At 37.9% G+C, this 15,270-nt stretch overlaps 1 protein-coding gene across 7 annotated transcripts in view; it reads right to left on the bottom strand.

Moving 5' to 3' along the window:
* The window catches only part of slc12a7b (solute carrier family 12 member 7b), a 153,316-nt gene that overhangs the window by 88,232 nt on the left and 49,814 nt on the right, over positions 1-15,270 (bottom strand). Inside the window, exon 1 of one of the 7 annotated variants that reach the window (XM_088643357.1) lies at positions 8,081-8,223. The exons of the other annotated variants lie outside the window; for them this stretch is intronic. Within the exon in view, the coding sequence (XP_088499483.1) occupies positions 8,081-8,201 (121 nt within the window). The 5' untranslated portion in view covers positions 8,202-8,223. Of the gene's footprint in view, positions 1-8,080; positions 8,224-15,270 lie in introns of those variants that run through there. 7 annotated transcript variants of the gene reach the window in all.

Raw genomic sequence — 15,270 nt, 5'->3', positions numbered from 1 at the left:
TATAAAAAGTAATCACCCCCCTTGGACATGGATTTTATTGTGTTACAGCATGGAGCCATGATGTATTTACTTCAGACTTTTTGCCACTCATCAACACAAAGTGCTCTATAATGTCAAAGTTAAACAAAATCCAGACATTTTACGAAATTAATTAAAAATAAAAAACAAAATAATTGAATGCATAAGTATTCACACCCCTTTGTTTTGATACACCTAAATTACCTCCGAAGTAACCAACTCTCTTCTCCAAGTCACATAATTACTTGATTGGAGTTCACCTGTATGCACTTGAGGTGTTTCACATGATTACAGAATAAATACACTGGTGTCTGGGAGCTTCCCCACTTAGTGCGTTTCCAAGGAAACACTACACCATGAAGACCAAGGAACATTCCAAGCAGATCTGAGACAAGGTTCTTGAAAAATATCAGTCAGGGCAAGGATATAAGAACATTTCTAAGGCATTGAATATACCCCGATACACAGTGAAGTTCATCATTAAAAATGTGAGAAAATATGGAAAAACTATGAATCTGCCCAGAACTGGCTGTCCTCCAAAACTGTGTGTCTGGGCAAGAGGAGTCGTAGTAAATGAGGCCACCAAGAGGCCCACGGGTACTCTAAAGAAGTTACAGTTTTCCACACACATAAATCTTGCTTGTATGAAAGGGAGGCAAGAAGAAAGCCTTTGTTGAAATAAACTCATATCACATCTCGGCTGGAGTTTGCCCAAAGACATGTGAGAGACTCAACAATTTAGAGGAAAATTATATGGTCTGTTGAGACCAAAATTGAACTTTATGTAACTTCATTACACTGAGAACACCATCCCTACAGTGAAGCATGGTGGTGGCAGCATCATGCTTTGGGGATGCTTCTCTGTGGCAGGGACCGGAAAACTCATAAAGATAGAAGGAAAAATGGATGAAGCTAAGTACAGAAAAATCCTGGAGGAAAATGTGCTGCAATCTGCAAAGAAAATTCATCTTCCAACAGACAATGACACAAAACATACAGCAAAAGCCACATTGGAGTGGCTTAAAACCAAAAAGGTTAATGTCCTGGAGTGGCCCAGTCAAAGCCCAGACCTCAATCCAATTGAGCATCTGTGGAATTACTTAAAGATTGATGTACTTTTACAAAAATGCATCCCTCATAGTACACAGTACATTAACAGTGCTTTAAGGCATTGTCCAAGGACAGTCTGACCTCTCTGGAATATGATATTAGAAAGAGATCCACTGAACAGTCAGCCTCCATGAAACATACTAATCCAAGGTGGATTTGTGAATTTCACAGATGAGGGGTGATAGGATTCATCCTATTTGCGATTCCAATTGGGACATCTAGTTTTTCTTGGATGTAACACAAAGCCCATTGTTGTTGTATTGTTGTGTTTTGTCTCCACAACAAGTCCATAGCAGATTTCTGGCACTTACAATGTTTATTTACAAAAGACTACCAATGTGTTTTAGATAAAGGAACTAGACATCTTTTTCCCAACCTGCCATAACAGCTAAGGTTCAATGTCACATTCTTCCACTTACAAGACAACCTGTCACCAATGCTGGCATCTGTCAGAGCTCAAGATGTTCTAGCAAACTGAAGAAGCTCTCGACTGCTACCAGGATAGCTTGACTCATTTCTGTTTCCTTTCATGACTTCAACTGCAGAACAGAATATATTTCTATGTAGATATTATTGAAAAAACACTACTGTAATATCATTGTGTGACAAGGTGATGGGTCAACTGTCACGCCTTCTGCAGCCAGAGAGCACTCCTACTCTGTCCTGTCCCTAGTTTCCTTTGCTTTGCTGTCCTTCCGGTGTCTCTCTCTCTCTCTGGGGCTATATATTTCCGGGTCTCTCATTCACCTTCGCTCAGCATTGAAGTTCGGATATCCTGAGACCTGCCTAGCACCAGGTCACCCCACATCCGCTGCCTGAGGGCATTGGTTTCTATACAACTCCTAAGCTGCTGAGCCCGGGCTTATCCCCCGTTCTGCCGCTACACAGATGGGTCTTTTTACACTCTCCTGCCTTTCCACGGTTCGCCCTTCCAGACATCAGTGACATCTACATTGACAGGATAAGACAAGAATGTTCCGAAATGTGGGCCATGACACAGTGGTGTGCTGTACAAGGATCTGAGGTGTGCGTTAGATTCGGAAGTTATCTTAATTAAAAATTCAGTTCAGCATTTTATTGCAGCTCTTTTCAGCACCGAAACAAGTATTATAATAGTCAAAAAAGATAAATCAAATTTTTAGCAAAATTGTATAGTCTATGTTTCAGTTTTAAATATTATTTCTTGCAATAATAATGAAAAGTATTTTAAAATCGAAGGGTGCTGCAAAAAGTTTGGGATGTTAAAAGTGTGCTGTAAGCTGAAAAGGTTGAGATGCTAGGAAGCTGAAATACGAATTCTCAAGATTTCATTGGAAGAAGAGTAACAGTATCTAATCACTGAACTGATTAAACAGGAGGAGAGTCAGTATTAAAGCACCTTGCCACACAGAAAGGAGCTAAAAATACTATAATTCTTTTGATCACACAGTACATTTCACAGTACCTGTTAAGAAAATGTTAATATGAGAAGTTCACCTTTACAAACATTCAGATATAATTTATTTTCCTTAATATCTAACTTCAAGATTTACACATATTGTTTGTAAGAAGTCACACTTTTTTTCCTTTATATTGTTGTTATATTGACATGTGATATTATGTCACTAGAAAATGTAAATATAATCTGTATCAAGCTGTTGAGCAATTAAAAAGTCATTTATTTTATATATATTTATATATATATAGAACATATCTGAATATGATTTATTTCTATATGTAGTACAAAAAGGACTTTTCATTTCTTTTTTGCAGTCATGAGAGAAATTTCCACAAGCAAATCATGTGATCATTAGATCTGTGATTAAATTAACATTAGTAATTCAGATTTCTGTAGCCCGGAATGCCATACAAAGGATCATTTTTTAATGTTCCCTACTCAACTTAACGTTGACAGCTTATTAACCAACAGATTAAATGAGCCTTCAAGAACTAGTAAATGTCTCACAATAAAAATGTTTTGACAATATGTCTTTCTGTTACTGTATTACTAAATGAATTATACTATACTGTAGTAAGCTTCCTTTAACCACTCACAAAAATGACAGTAAATTTCAATTGATTACTTATGTAAACTTTAGGAGTTAAGGCGCTTCCTGCTCAGTGAACTATGGCTTGTTATTTTTTTATCTCTAACTTTTACTAGCCTATCCATATGGTCAGAATAAGAAGCTTTCCAACTAAGCTGCACAGTAATCATACAGAAAGTCAGGATGTCCTTGTCTAATATGGGTCTAGAAAAAAGCTCCTCAGCCCACTTCCTCTAAACACTGTAAAAACATGATACAGAAATAAAAGTTACAGCTAAAGCAGGAAAGTTGCTATCACTGCTTCTCCTTCATACCAGTAGTACTTAAAACACAAAAGGTGTGTGCCTCTTATTCAGAAAGTCAGTTGTTGTAATGGTCACAAATCCACATCTCAAATCCTTCCTGAATACACCTTTGTGTTAACAACCCTAATTTTGTTTCTCCTAATTTGTGTTGATTTTAAACCAGGGATGTCTGATTAAAAAAATAAAGACTGCATGTTCAGTTTTTTTATAACAATGTGCTATAATTGGACCAACAATAAATGAATGTGTGAAGTCTGGCTCCACACCTTAACTTAACTTCTTTCTTCACATCGATATTATCTGCATAACCTATTTGTTCACATTATGAAGGATGCTACATTTGTAAAACCTCTAACCTAGCTCCTCTCCCATCAAGGTGCAGTCAGTTAAGTTATGTTTCAAATTGGGACTAGACACCTGTCTGACTCTCTTGTTTAAGAAAATAGTTTAAGTTGTTTTTGGGGGATTTCCCCATCACTCTCTGCTTAACATCAGTTTTAATTTTGATGCTGATGAGAACCAATTTTGTATTTGCATGATAACTGACATTATATTTCTCATACTTCTTAATGGTGTTAAAATCTGATGCAACAAAACTTTCACATCTCAATTAAATCAAAGATAAAAACAAAAATCAAAAACAGCCCCCGGACCATCAACTTGATCAGGAACTCCCGGCCTAACAACCGCATTCCTTGGTGCTTCTCTTCCACCCTAACACACTTTCTACCACCCCATCATCTCATATCGCTGACCACCTAATCTGTGTAACCTTCTTGTTCACAGCTCCCTTGACCGCCCTCAGCAACTATCCACACCAGGCACTTTCCCTTGCAACAGAGCTGGCAGCATCACCTGCAAATACATATCTTACACCACACTCATTCAAGGCCCCTCAGGACAATTCCAGATCACCCAGGTGACATCTTGTGCCTGCAGCAACCTCGTTTACTGTATCTCTTGCAGGAAATGCCCAGCTATCTACGTTGAGGAAACCGGAAGGAGACTCAAAGACCGCTTCAGAGAACATGTTAGGGCTGTGAAGATTAAAGATTTCTCCAAGGCCATAGTTTCTCTTTTCACCTCAGATGGCCATGATCACACTGATCTCTCCATCTGCTTTCTTAACCTCTCTCCTTCATGTTACACTGTCAAAAACAAGCATTATATAGTGTAGCAAATATAAAAATAACAGAGTTTAAATTAAAGTCAATATAATAAAACAACATTCCCCTATATTCTACTTAGTTTTATGGATATCTTTCAGTCCAAACAACTGACTCTAGGTTAATATCTAACCTGGATATTCATATTTTATTAGAAGTTTATGAGGTGATACACTTACATTTCTGAATGTTTAACAGGACACTGGAAAGCCACTGCACTCCATTAAAATTAACTTAAAATATTGCTGTTATAAACGTTTACTGTGGTATACCACAATTAAAGGATACTACAGTAAATCACACTAAAAGTTTATTATTATTACTTCTTTATCTTTACTCAATTATACAGTTGGGCCCACAGAAAAATTGAAAACACCATAAAAACTTACTGCAGTACATTTTTCATAGAGGCATAACAATAATTAGGGTTAGGTTTGTCTTAGTGAAAGATCAGCTCAGGTTCATCTTTATCATGTTACACTCTAAAGGAAAAAGAGTCTCAGCAGTTCAGGTATAGCCACATCCATTAAGGGCAGCTAGGTACAAAACAGCACTGTATGTTTACTTGCTCTTCAGAGACATTAAATTACATTTTACCACATATTTCCATGTTTCTTGATTTGCAAACTTTTACAGGTTTTACAGGTTTTACAGGTTCTTGTATTATACAGCTGTTGAAATTTTAGGTAAAAATAGTTTAAGCGATGTTCTTGATTCCAGGAGATTGCCAGTTCAAGTCCCTGAGTCTGCCTCAAGTTACTGATTTTTCTTTTGCTACATTCATGGTGTGCAATACCGCAGTTATTAACTGTTAAGTTAAAATTAGGTTAGGGCCTACTACATTAATAGAGGTTCAATGGAAAGTAAAGATAATCAAAGACCACGTATTCCCTCACAGCGAGGGTAATCATGCAATAGTACATTAAAATCTAAACACTCAGGATGTCAGCCCCGTGTCCTTCCACACAGGGATTTGTGTGCATCTCCAAGCATTCATATCACAAAGCTAGCAGGTGAGTAGAAATTCTTGGGATTCTCAGAATTTCCTTTGAAATCCCTGAAAGTCAACAGTGGAGGCACACAGGCTAGCATAACACCATCGCTGTTAAGCACAAGAGCACAAGAAAAGATAATAGTTGTGTTAACCCACAACGTGATTCACAGCTTTTGTCTGGTTTGAAAAATCAAAAGCATAGTTAGTATATCAAATCCTCTATATGTTTGATGGAAATATAGTATATGAAATGTCTGTTGCAATAAAAGATTTAACAACAAAACCATCCACCACAATTTACACCTCGATAACTAAAAGTACTATTGACATTTCACTTACTGGGATCTAAAAGGCACCACATGTATTGAAAATGAAGTCAGAGTCTGAAAGGTTACATTACATATGATGTTAAAATATTTAAATACAGAGCTAGAAAAAAGTTTTATGATAAATACATACTTAAGTTATGATTGGTTCAGACAATAAAGTACGGAACCTATTAAGGGTCTTAGAATAATCCAATATCTAAAATAATGCAAAGCCCATTACAGACTGCTTACGGTCCACATAGTTGTACTGTATTTTCCCTCATTAAGAGATGTTCTCCTAATCCTACAGAAACCCAAATTTACACTACATGCATTAATACAAACTTATTCTATTAGAAGAAATGCAGACCAAACAATTCAAACCATACACATTTTTCATACACATAATAATCAGTGTTTGTGGTAGAAAGAGCCTGGTAATGAAGAAAAGGAATCGGTTTCTGAAGGTTAATTCCACTCTGAAAAGCAGGTAGCCAAAGCATGCATACACAGCTCCTCACTCCAGTTTCTTGATAATGTGTTTTTTAAGGAGAACATGCAAAGTGTCAGATATCATCAGAAGGTCATATCTCTTAAAAGAAAACTAAGATACAGAACTTGGAATATCATGTTCTCTATCAAAAGCAGTAAGAGGATTTTTGTGATTTTTTTGTGATTCTGTGGAGGGTATGAAAAACATTATGTCCGTCTATGAAAATGCTGTAAACAGAAAGTCTGAAGATAACATAAAGTGAAGGAAACGAACTTAAGTTCTTAAATTACAAAACAATTTTTGTTGACAAATACAGGAAAGGTCTGTTGCCATCTGCTACAAATATAGTACAAAAGAGCACACAAACAATCTAGGATAATTTAATCTTTCAATCTTAATCAGAAGGGATCTTAACCAAATTACATTTGATAAAATAATGCGGTTAATATATAAAAAGGTTGGTTGCTGTGATGTTTGTATATGCTTTAGTTCTAGTTTTAAAACTAAACACAGTAAGGAAGTCATAATACTGACAGATAAACTCTATTACCCCATACTTTTTAAGTTTCATTTTAATTCTACCTTTGATAATTACAATTAAAATGTGGTCATTTTAAGCCCTAGCTGTGGTGTGTTACAGAGAAGTTATGGCCTTCAAAGGAATAATCAGCTCACAGCACAGATCTGAGAAACAGGATGTCATTAGTATCACATGAATGGAAACAGCTGCAAAAATGTGGAAAACTAAATCTGATGTTTCTGGAGTTATGAACATTTAAAGCAGCACTTTAAAAATAGGTATGTACTCCTTAAATCAGGCATTTCAGCAAAGCACAGTAAATTACACTTAATAAGCAGACAGCACTGAAAGCTCACTTGACAGTAAATTGCTGTTGCTTATGTGACTACTGTTATCTACAGATGGAAGGGAGAGGCAATAAAGTAGCAGGATTTTTTACTCACATGCTAGGTACTGCTTTGTATCTCTGCATCATCCACCCTTCTGTGTTGGTGGGACAACAATGCATAAAAAGCTACTGTGTTAATGGAAACAACCCTAACTTCAATATTTAAGAATTGTCAAAGTAATGAAGCTTTACCAGACATGGGATATTTACATTATTACATTAAACTAAGTCCTTACCAGTGCCACTTCAGGATGTTAAAGAAGTGTGTTTAGGAATAAAACTTTGAAGTGTGTTGTACAGGAATTGTTTTCAAAATAAATAAAACAACAAAAATCAGCCCAGCAGATAGTATATAAGCATCAGGTAACACTAATTCGGAAAGTGTCTATTGTATTAAATGGCTGCATTTGCTATTTTTAAATACTAAAGCCTAACTCTTTCAGACTTATAAGCTGCCTAACTAACAGGATGTTGGGATGAGTGTGTTTGTGAATTGCTGCTATTACTGTAATCTCTTTATATAACACGGTGAATCTGGTCTCAACAGTCATACACTGAAATGAAGTCAAACCAGGTAAATATATAAGCAACAGTGTAAACATACATACATATATATATATACAAAATATCTATATAACTAGTAAGAGATGGAGTCCAGTTTATCTAAAAGACACCTCAGCTACCAGAAAGACTGTTCTACAGAGAAAACTTATGGAAGAAAAGAGCAGTGGCTCTCTAGGCAAAGACTCACCCAGCTGGGCTCCACTCTCCCCTACATCTTGCTCAGTCATGTTGCAAGGCTGAGTGTAGGTCAGCTCAGATGATGTGACCAGAAATGAGGAAGATGCAGTGAGCAGGTGTTTCCCAGGCATGTGATGAATATCCCTCACACTGTAAGGAGCTCAGTGAACTGAGGCTCAGTGATAAGACACAGCTTTTGCAACGCTGAGGGAGATGGCACGGCACCAGCTCCTGAGATCCTGATTCCTGATCAGTGCAGCAAAGGGAGGAGGGTACTGAAGCTCACAAGGCTTGTGGTTGTGGAAATTAACCTGAATGTGATCATACATTTTCTTTACTGAGCTCCCTACTCCTCTGGCACACGCCTCATCAAACGTGATGGCAACCTCGGTTCAAAATGCTTTTAGTAACAGCATTTGGTCCCAAAACAACATCCCTGCCTTTCAAGCAGTTGTTTTCAAACAAGGAAGATGTCTGTATCTGCACAAAACCTGCCCCTCAGGTGTGCATTACTATCCTTTTCAGGAATTTAAAGACACAAACCACTCAGAACAAATCTTGGACAACTGCTAACTATAAAAGGGCAACACAGAATTAAAGAAAAACTGAAAGTACTGAGCTGCTTATCACTGATTTTCTATTAAGCCAGTGGAACTTAGACACGGTTCTACGGTTAGGTTCCACCTAATGGGTCTGCAGATGCAAAGCAAACCTTTTAACCTCTAGATCAGAGGTTCCCAACCTATTACAGCTTGCAGCCCTCATGACCAACCATATCAACTTCTGTGGCCCATACAAGGACCAGGCCGTCCTCACCGTTTTGAAATGGACTAGCGCTATACCTCATTCAGTAGCCTAACCGACACCGGTAATCAGAGAAAATACACATATACAGTGCCCTCCAGAATTATTGGCACCCTTGGTAAAGATGAGCAAGAAAGGCTTTGAAAACATGCCTGTGTTGTTTATCAGCTTGATTTTACATTGAAAATATGAGAGCAAATCTAACCTTTCAGTTTGGTAAAATTATTCAAAGAAAAAAAAATCCTCATAAAATTTTTTTCTCAAAAACACGTCGCAATTATTGGGACCCCTGCATTTAGTACTTTGTGCACCCTCCCTTTGCCAAGATAGCAGCACTGAGTCTTCTCTTATCATGCTGGATGAAGTGGGAAAACACATATAAAGGGATCTGAGACCACTCCTCCATACAAAATCTCTCCAGATCCTTCAGAGTCCTTGGTCCTTGCTTGTAGACTCTCCTCCTCAGCTCACCCCACGGGGTTTCAATGGGGTTTAGGGCAGGGGACTGGGATGGCCACTGCAAAAGCTTGATTCTGTGGTCAGTGAACCATTTCTGTGTGGATTTGGAGGTATGCTTTGGATCATTGTCCTGCTCGAAGATCCAACCACGACCCAGTCTTGCCTCCTGGCAGAGGCAGACAGATTTTGATCTGTCCATGATGCCATGTATCCTAACAAGATTCCCAGGGCCTTTGCAAGATGAACAGCCCCACAACATCACAGATCCACCGCCATACTTCACAGTGGGGATTAGGTTATTTTCTGCATGACCTTGATTCTTTTTATGCCAAACCCACCTCTGGTGTTTGTTGCCCAAAAGCTCTATTTTTGTCTCATCTGACCATAGAACCCAGTTCAAATCAAAGTTCCAGTGATGTTTAGCAAACTCCAGGCACTTACTTTTGTGGTTTGATGACAGCAGAGGCTTTCTTCTGGCAAGCCTTCCAAATGGTATGTTGGCATGGAGGTGGCGTCTAATTGTAGTTTTGGAAACTTGGAGATCCCAGGATGCAACCAACCAACTGCAATTGTCCAACTATGATCCTTCGAGCAAGTTTTTCCTCTCGAACCATCTTCCTCATTGTGTGTGGGGGCAAAATACACTTGTGTCCTCTTCCAGGCAGGTTCATTAGGGCTCCAGTTGTTTGAAACTTCTTAATTATTGCCCTGATAGTGGAGATGGGTATTTTCAGGTGTGAATCTATTTTTTTATAGCCATTGCCTGATATATGAAGGTCAACAACCTTTTGTCTCATTTCATTTTTGTATTCTCTTGTCTTCCCCATGTTGATGAATGACTAAGGGTGTTTTGCCTGCATGTGACCTCATATTTTTACCCCAGTGAAACAGGAAGTCATGGATGACCACTTAAGAGTTCCTAAAGACTCGGCTGTGCTTTAAAAACATATTCCCATTAATATTTTATATGTCAATTAGATTTTGTTCATAGGAATTTCTAGGGGTGCCAATAATTATGAAACTTGGGTTTTTGAGAAAAACGGCTTTCTTTTTCTTTGAATCAATTTACCTCACTGAAAGGTTAGATTTCTCTCATATTTTCAGTGCAAGATCAAGCTGATACACAAGAAAAGACATTTTTTCATAGCCTTTTTTGCTCATCTTTACCAAGGATGCCAATTATTCTGGAGGGCACTGTACAAGCTACAAACATGGCTTTACAAAGACCTTTTATTGATTACAGAAGGAGTCCAGTCAGCACCTCACAAAAAATAAATAAATAAAATCCATTAAAATAAAAATGTTGTAAAAACTAAGGCTGCTCTTTCTTTATTATGAGAACTGCTCTTTCTTTATTATGATATCTCGCGCAATAAATGCTAGCCTTGTCAAAAACAAAACTTGAATAGGCGGAATCAAAATGAACTGAAAATTTATCCAGAAGTGCGGGGTAGCCTTCTGTGCCAATGAACTTATGAAGATGCTGAGAAACAAAAATATGCAATTATAAAACAGAAGTAGATGTTAACTCCCCATCTGTTACATTATATTCAATATGAAGGTGCACAGTCACTCAATAGCCTACAACTAGCCTCGCAGTAAACACACGCACCTTCTTTCTGGCTCACTTAGTGAGAGGTGCTGTTTGACAGACACCAAATGCTGGATGTCGGGCTGCAGAGAGGAAAGCTGCAAGTGGAGGTTTGGCTCAAGCTTAAGCTTACTCCTGTATTTGGTCTTTAGTGCCACCAGCGCTGAAAATCCAGTTTAACAAAGATATGTTGGCAGAAATGGCACAAAAAATCTCAATGCTTTGTCCAAAAGATCCGGATACTCCAAAGTAACATGAAGCCAAAAATCTGTTTCTGTGAAAAAATCAATTTCAAAGCACTGTCACAGGTTAGGTCCACAAAGGCTGTCTTGCTCCTTTTCGCTCAAATTTGCAAGGGCCTCTGCATAGGTTTACAAAATGATGTTCAATCCAGCCGAACCAAACATCTGGAGCCAGGAAGTAGTCGTGCAGTTCAGACAAATTTTCAAATGATTCGTAGTTTCACTGGTCGATATGTTTGGCCCACATTTCTAGTTTCTTTATTGTGACTTCTATTTTACTTTGGACGTGAACAATCGTCACTGCTTTACCCTGAAAAATTTGATAACACTTCGGAACACACAATACGCTGCGGCAGTGGCTCTTTCTCAGTTCCTACACACGTAAAGCCCAGAGCCAGGTACTCACTGCTATATTTTCTCTTTTTTAGTTTGGGTTTGGATTTTGGGTTATTGGTATGAGACACTGAAGCAGTTTCTTTGCTTGTAGATGGACTTCTGTGTCTTTCCTCATAAGAGAACCAAACACAAGCAAGGACCTTGGTTTAACATCTCATCCAAAAGATGGCGCCCACAACAGTATAGTGTCCCCGCCACTATATCGGGGCATTAGGACCCACACAGACCGCAGGGTGGGCGCCCCCCTCCGGTCCCACTTAGCAATCAGCAGGTATAATGCTTATGTATACACACTGGAAATTAGTTAAAAAAACATAATATCATACATTATTTTTTCAGAAAACTATCTTCTGCAGAGCTAAACTTCTGATCCTATAAACAATTAGAGTGTGTAAACTCAATCAAATATTTTTCATCTGGCTACTGTGACTTCCAGTGCAATTAAAATCATATGTAAGTGTCATTTAGCCCCATAAAGGGTGAACAAGTCTGTTAAGGTTGTAGTCTCTCTGTGCATCCACTCCATTTTATAGCACCTTGTGGCCCCATGTACAGTACACATGCAAGGGTCTTGTTTGTAGATTACAGCTTGGCCTTTAACACAATTGTCCCCCAGAAGCTTACATGGGTATAAGTCAACCAATGTATACCTGGATTTTTATCAGAAAGGAGGCAGGTGGTCAAGTTACATAAGAAACTCTCACGTTTTTAAATCTGGGTGCCCACCAAGGCTGCTATCACCAAGACATCACTATGTCTGCATTATACCACCGAATCAGTGAAATTAGTGAAATGAATCCAGATGATACTACCTAGGGCTAATAAAAAAAACAATGAATCTCCTAACAGGAAGGAGGTCACTGCTGCAGCCAAAACAATCTCCAGCTCACTATAAGTAAAACCAAAGTTATAATAGTTTGAGGTAGTCTTTGATTTGAGATGTGACAAGAATCAAAATTCAATGTTTTCTGATTGATAGTCAGATAGTGGTGAGGATATATACCTTTAAGTTTCCTGGCACAACAAGCTCCTCTACCTTTAAATGGAAAGCCAATGTACACCATATAGAGAAAAAAGCTCATCACAGACTATTTTCTCAGGGAGCTGAGAAAGTTTGGTGTGCCTCAGCAAGCCATAGGCCATTTTTACAGGGCAACAAATGAGAGCATGTCAGCTTCTTCTGTTGACGTCTGGTTTGGGAACCTAACCCCTCGGGAGAGAAAACTGCTGGAAAGAGTGGTCCCCACAGCTTCTAAAATAACTGTTGCTTCCATATATGCCACAAGTTTAAATCATATAAAACTCTACGGATTATTTATTACCACTCCCACCCACCTTTTCCTTTGTTTGAGCTTATTCCCTTGGGAAAAAGTTGAAGATGTATCAAATCTATAACAGAGAGGTTCCAGTAGATCGCCTGTCCTGAGAATATTCAGTCTCTAATACATAATTATGTTTTAGTAATTTTACTTGAGGAATTTAAAATATTCCACATAGTGAAGTATTGTGCACTCGATTGAATGGATTTCTGTCTTCACTGTAATTTAGCATTGTATTATATTTGTGTATTATACTGTAATGCCATCCAGGGCGTGGAGTCCCTGAGGAGCAGAGTTCTCATCACGGGGTAAGCGTTGCTAGGCAACCAAAGCTGAATGGAGCTTACGAGTCAGCTGTGGGAGGTCTTTAAGAACACGCTGAGTACTTTCCTCGAGTAGCGATCTCCCAAGATCTCCCATCACACATACTGTACAAGGAAGCAGCAGACATAACACAGATGTGTGTAGAGCCGATGTTTACAGAGTAGCATGAAGCAAATGAGAGAGAATAGATCACGTTCTGCACTGTGAAAGAGAAAGCAGACTAGTGGGCTACAGCTTTAGTTATCCTGAGTAGGGGAGGATTTTCCACATTGATCCTGGAGGGAATCGAGAAGAATAAATGTCCAGAAAGGACAGAGAAGTACACCAAATCCAGAGGGGACCGTCCAATGGAGAAAGACCAGTTTTAAGAGAAAGCCTGTTTGGCATGTGAGATTGTGGACATGCCTGTTTTGTGCCTATAGTGGCAACCAAAACCCCAGTGGTATCACAATATGTATTATGTAATTTAGCTTTTTTCTTCTTTTTTGTATCACTGACTTTTTGCATATCTGATAGTTTACATGAAGTTTCAGTGCACCTAAAAAAATTCCAAACAACACAAAGGGTTGGTTTGGCAATAAAGTTGACTTTGACTTTGAACATATAGTGACAGTGCATGTGCACCAAAGAGCTCAACTGGGAATAAACAAAATCTACCAGCCTGGGTACAGTGGATTTCTCCCCAATGTTTACCTGGTGAAAGCAGAAAAGAAAAACAGAACGAAGAATATGAAAATAAAGATATGTAAGTAAAGATACACAATAAAATGCACAAAACACATATGCTGCTTGTAGGACATATTTATGGGACCTAGGAGTTCAGATCCCAACAACTACACTGGTATGTTGGGTCAGCTCAGAAATTTCAATTAGAAAAGGATGCAGCAAATCCAATTTCTAGCACTTAAATTAGAGGACAAATTACATGATTAGGCAGTCTGATGTTATCACAGAAATTGTATCCTTTTACACATGGGCTAAAAGTCTTCTGTAACTCAGACCTCACCAAGAAATTCAACTTTACTATAGATATTTACAGTGTTGTGAGTCCAGTGCAGAGAAAGCTGTAAAGCTGTGGCATGCATTGTGCCAGATGGAACTGGACAGAGAAGGTAATACCACATGGTGAGCTATCCTAGACTCTCACAAAAGTTCTCAAAACCACATCCAAAACAGATAGTAAGGCTTTATTATCACAGTGCTGCATTGGTGTTCTTTAAAAATGATCACAAAGACCAAGAAAGACTTAATTAATGTGTTATTGTGAGATAAACTGTACAAAAGCTTTTAATGTGTTAGGAAACTGGCACATATGAAAGAAAATTTACTATGCAGAAAAATAATTGCCATTGTTATAGCTTTGCTTTTGTTTCTTCCTCCAAATTCACAGCCCACTGGGAAGTAATTCAGTCAGATTTAATTTTTCTTGTTACTTTTTAATGTCATTTTGAATGTACTTGGTTTTTGCTGTGTTCTAAGGCTACAGTTCAAAACAAGTCCTTTTGACTTTCCTAAGATATCAATATGTAAATTCCTAGATCAACACAAAACAAATACAATGTGTAACATTAAGAACACTGATCATCATCGTTGATGTACTGGATAAAAGTAAATAAACACATTAGCTCATTTAAAAAATAAAATAAAAGTCATGATTGGGAGGGGTAGTCTGTTTCAGCAAGATAAGCAAAGTTTGCTTTGAGTAACTTACTCTGAACATTTTGAAAATGGATATTGTTTTGTTGTATTTAATTCACTGCACAATAAACAGCACAGTAAAACATTAGAACAGCAATATTACACAATAAATTTTCAAGCATGACTGTCCACTGTCCTTGGAAGGTCATTAAAACAGCTCCATAGGGATGGACCACAGCATAAACACAGAAACAGAGATACAGAAAAGAGTAAAACACATTAAAAGAAGAAGGATGAATATTACATTTTTTCTTCATCATTAAAACTCCTTTCTAACCAGACTGAGTACTGTTAAGAGTAAGTATTATTACAGGAGAGCTTGCAGTATTATTTATTTTAGGAAATTCTTATTTGCTATATTGTGGAA

The sequence above is a fragment of the Lepisosteus platostomus genome, chromosome 8 (assembly GCF_059453375.1).
Source record: "Lepisosteus platostomus isolate fLepPlt1 chromosome 8, fLepPlt1.hap1, whole genome shotgun sequence".
NCBI lineage: Eukaryota > Metazoa > Chordata > Actinopteri > Semionotiformes > Lepisosteidae > Lepisosteus > Lepisosteus platostomus.
This window is presented reverse-complemented; position numbering and strand designations above follow the sequence as displayed.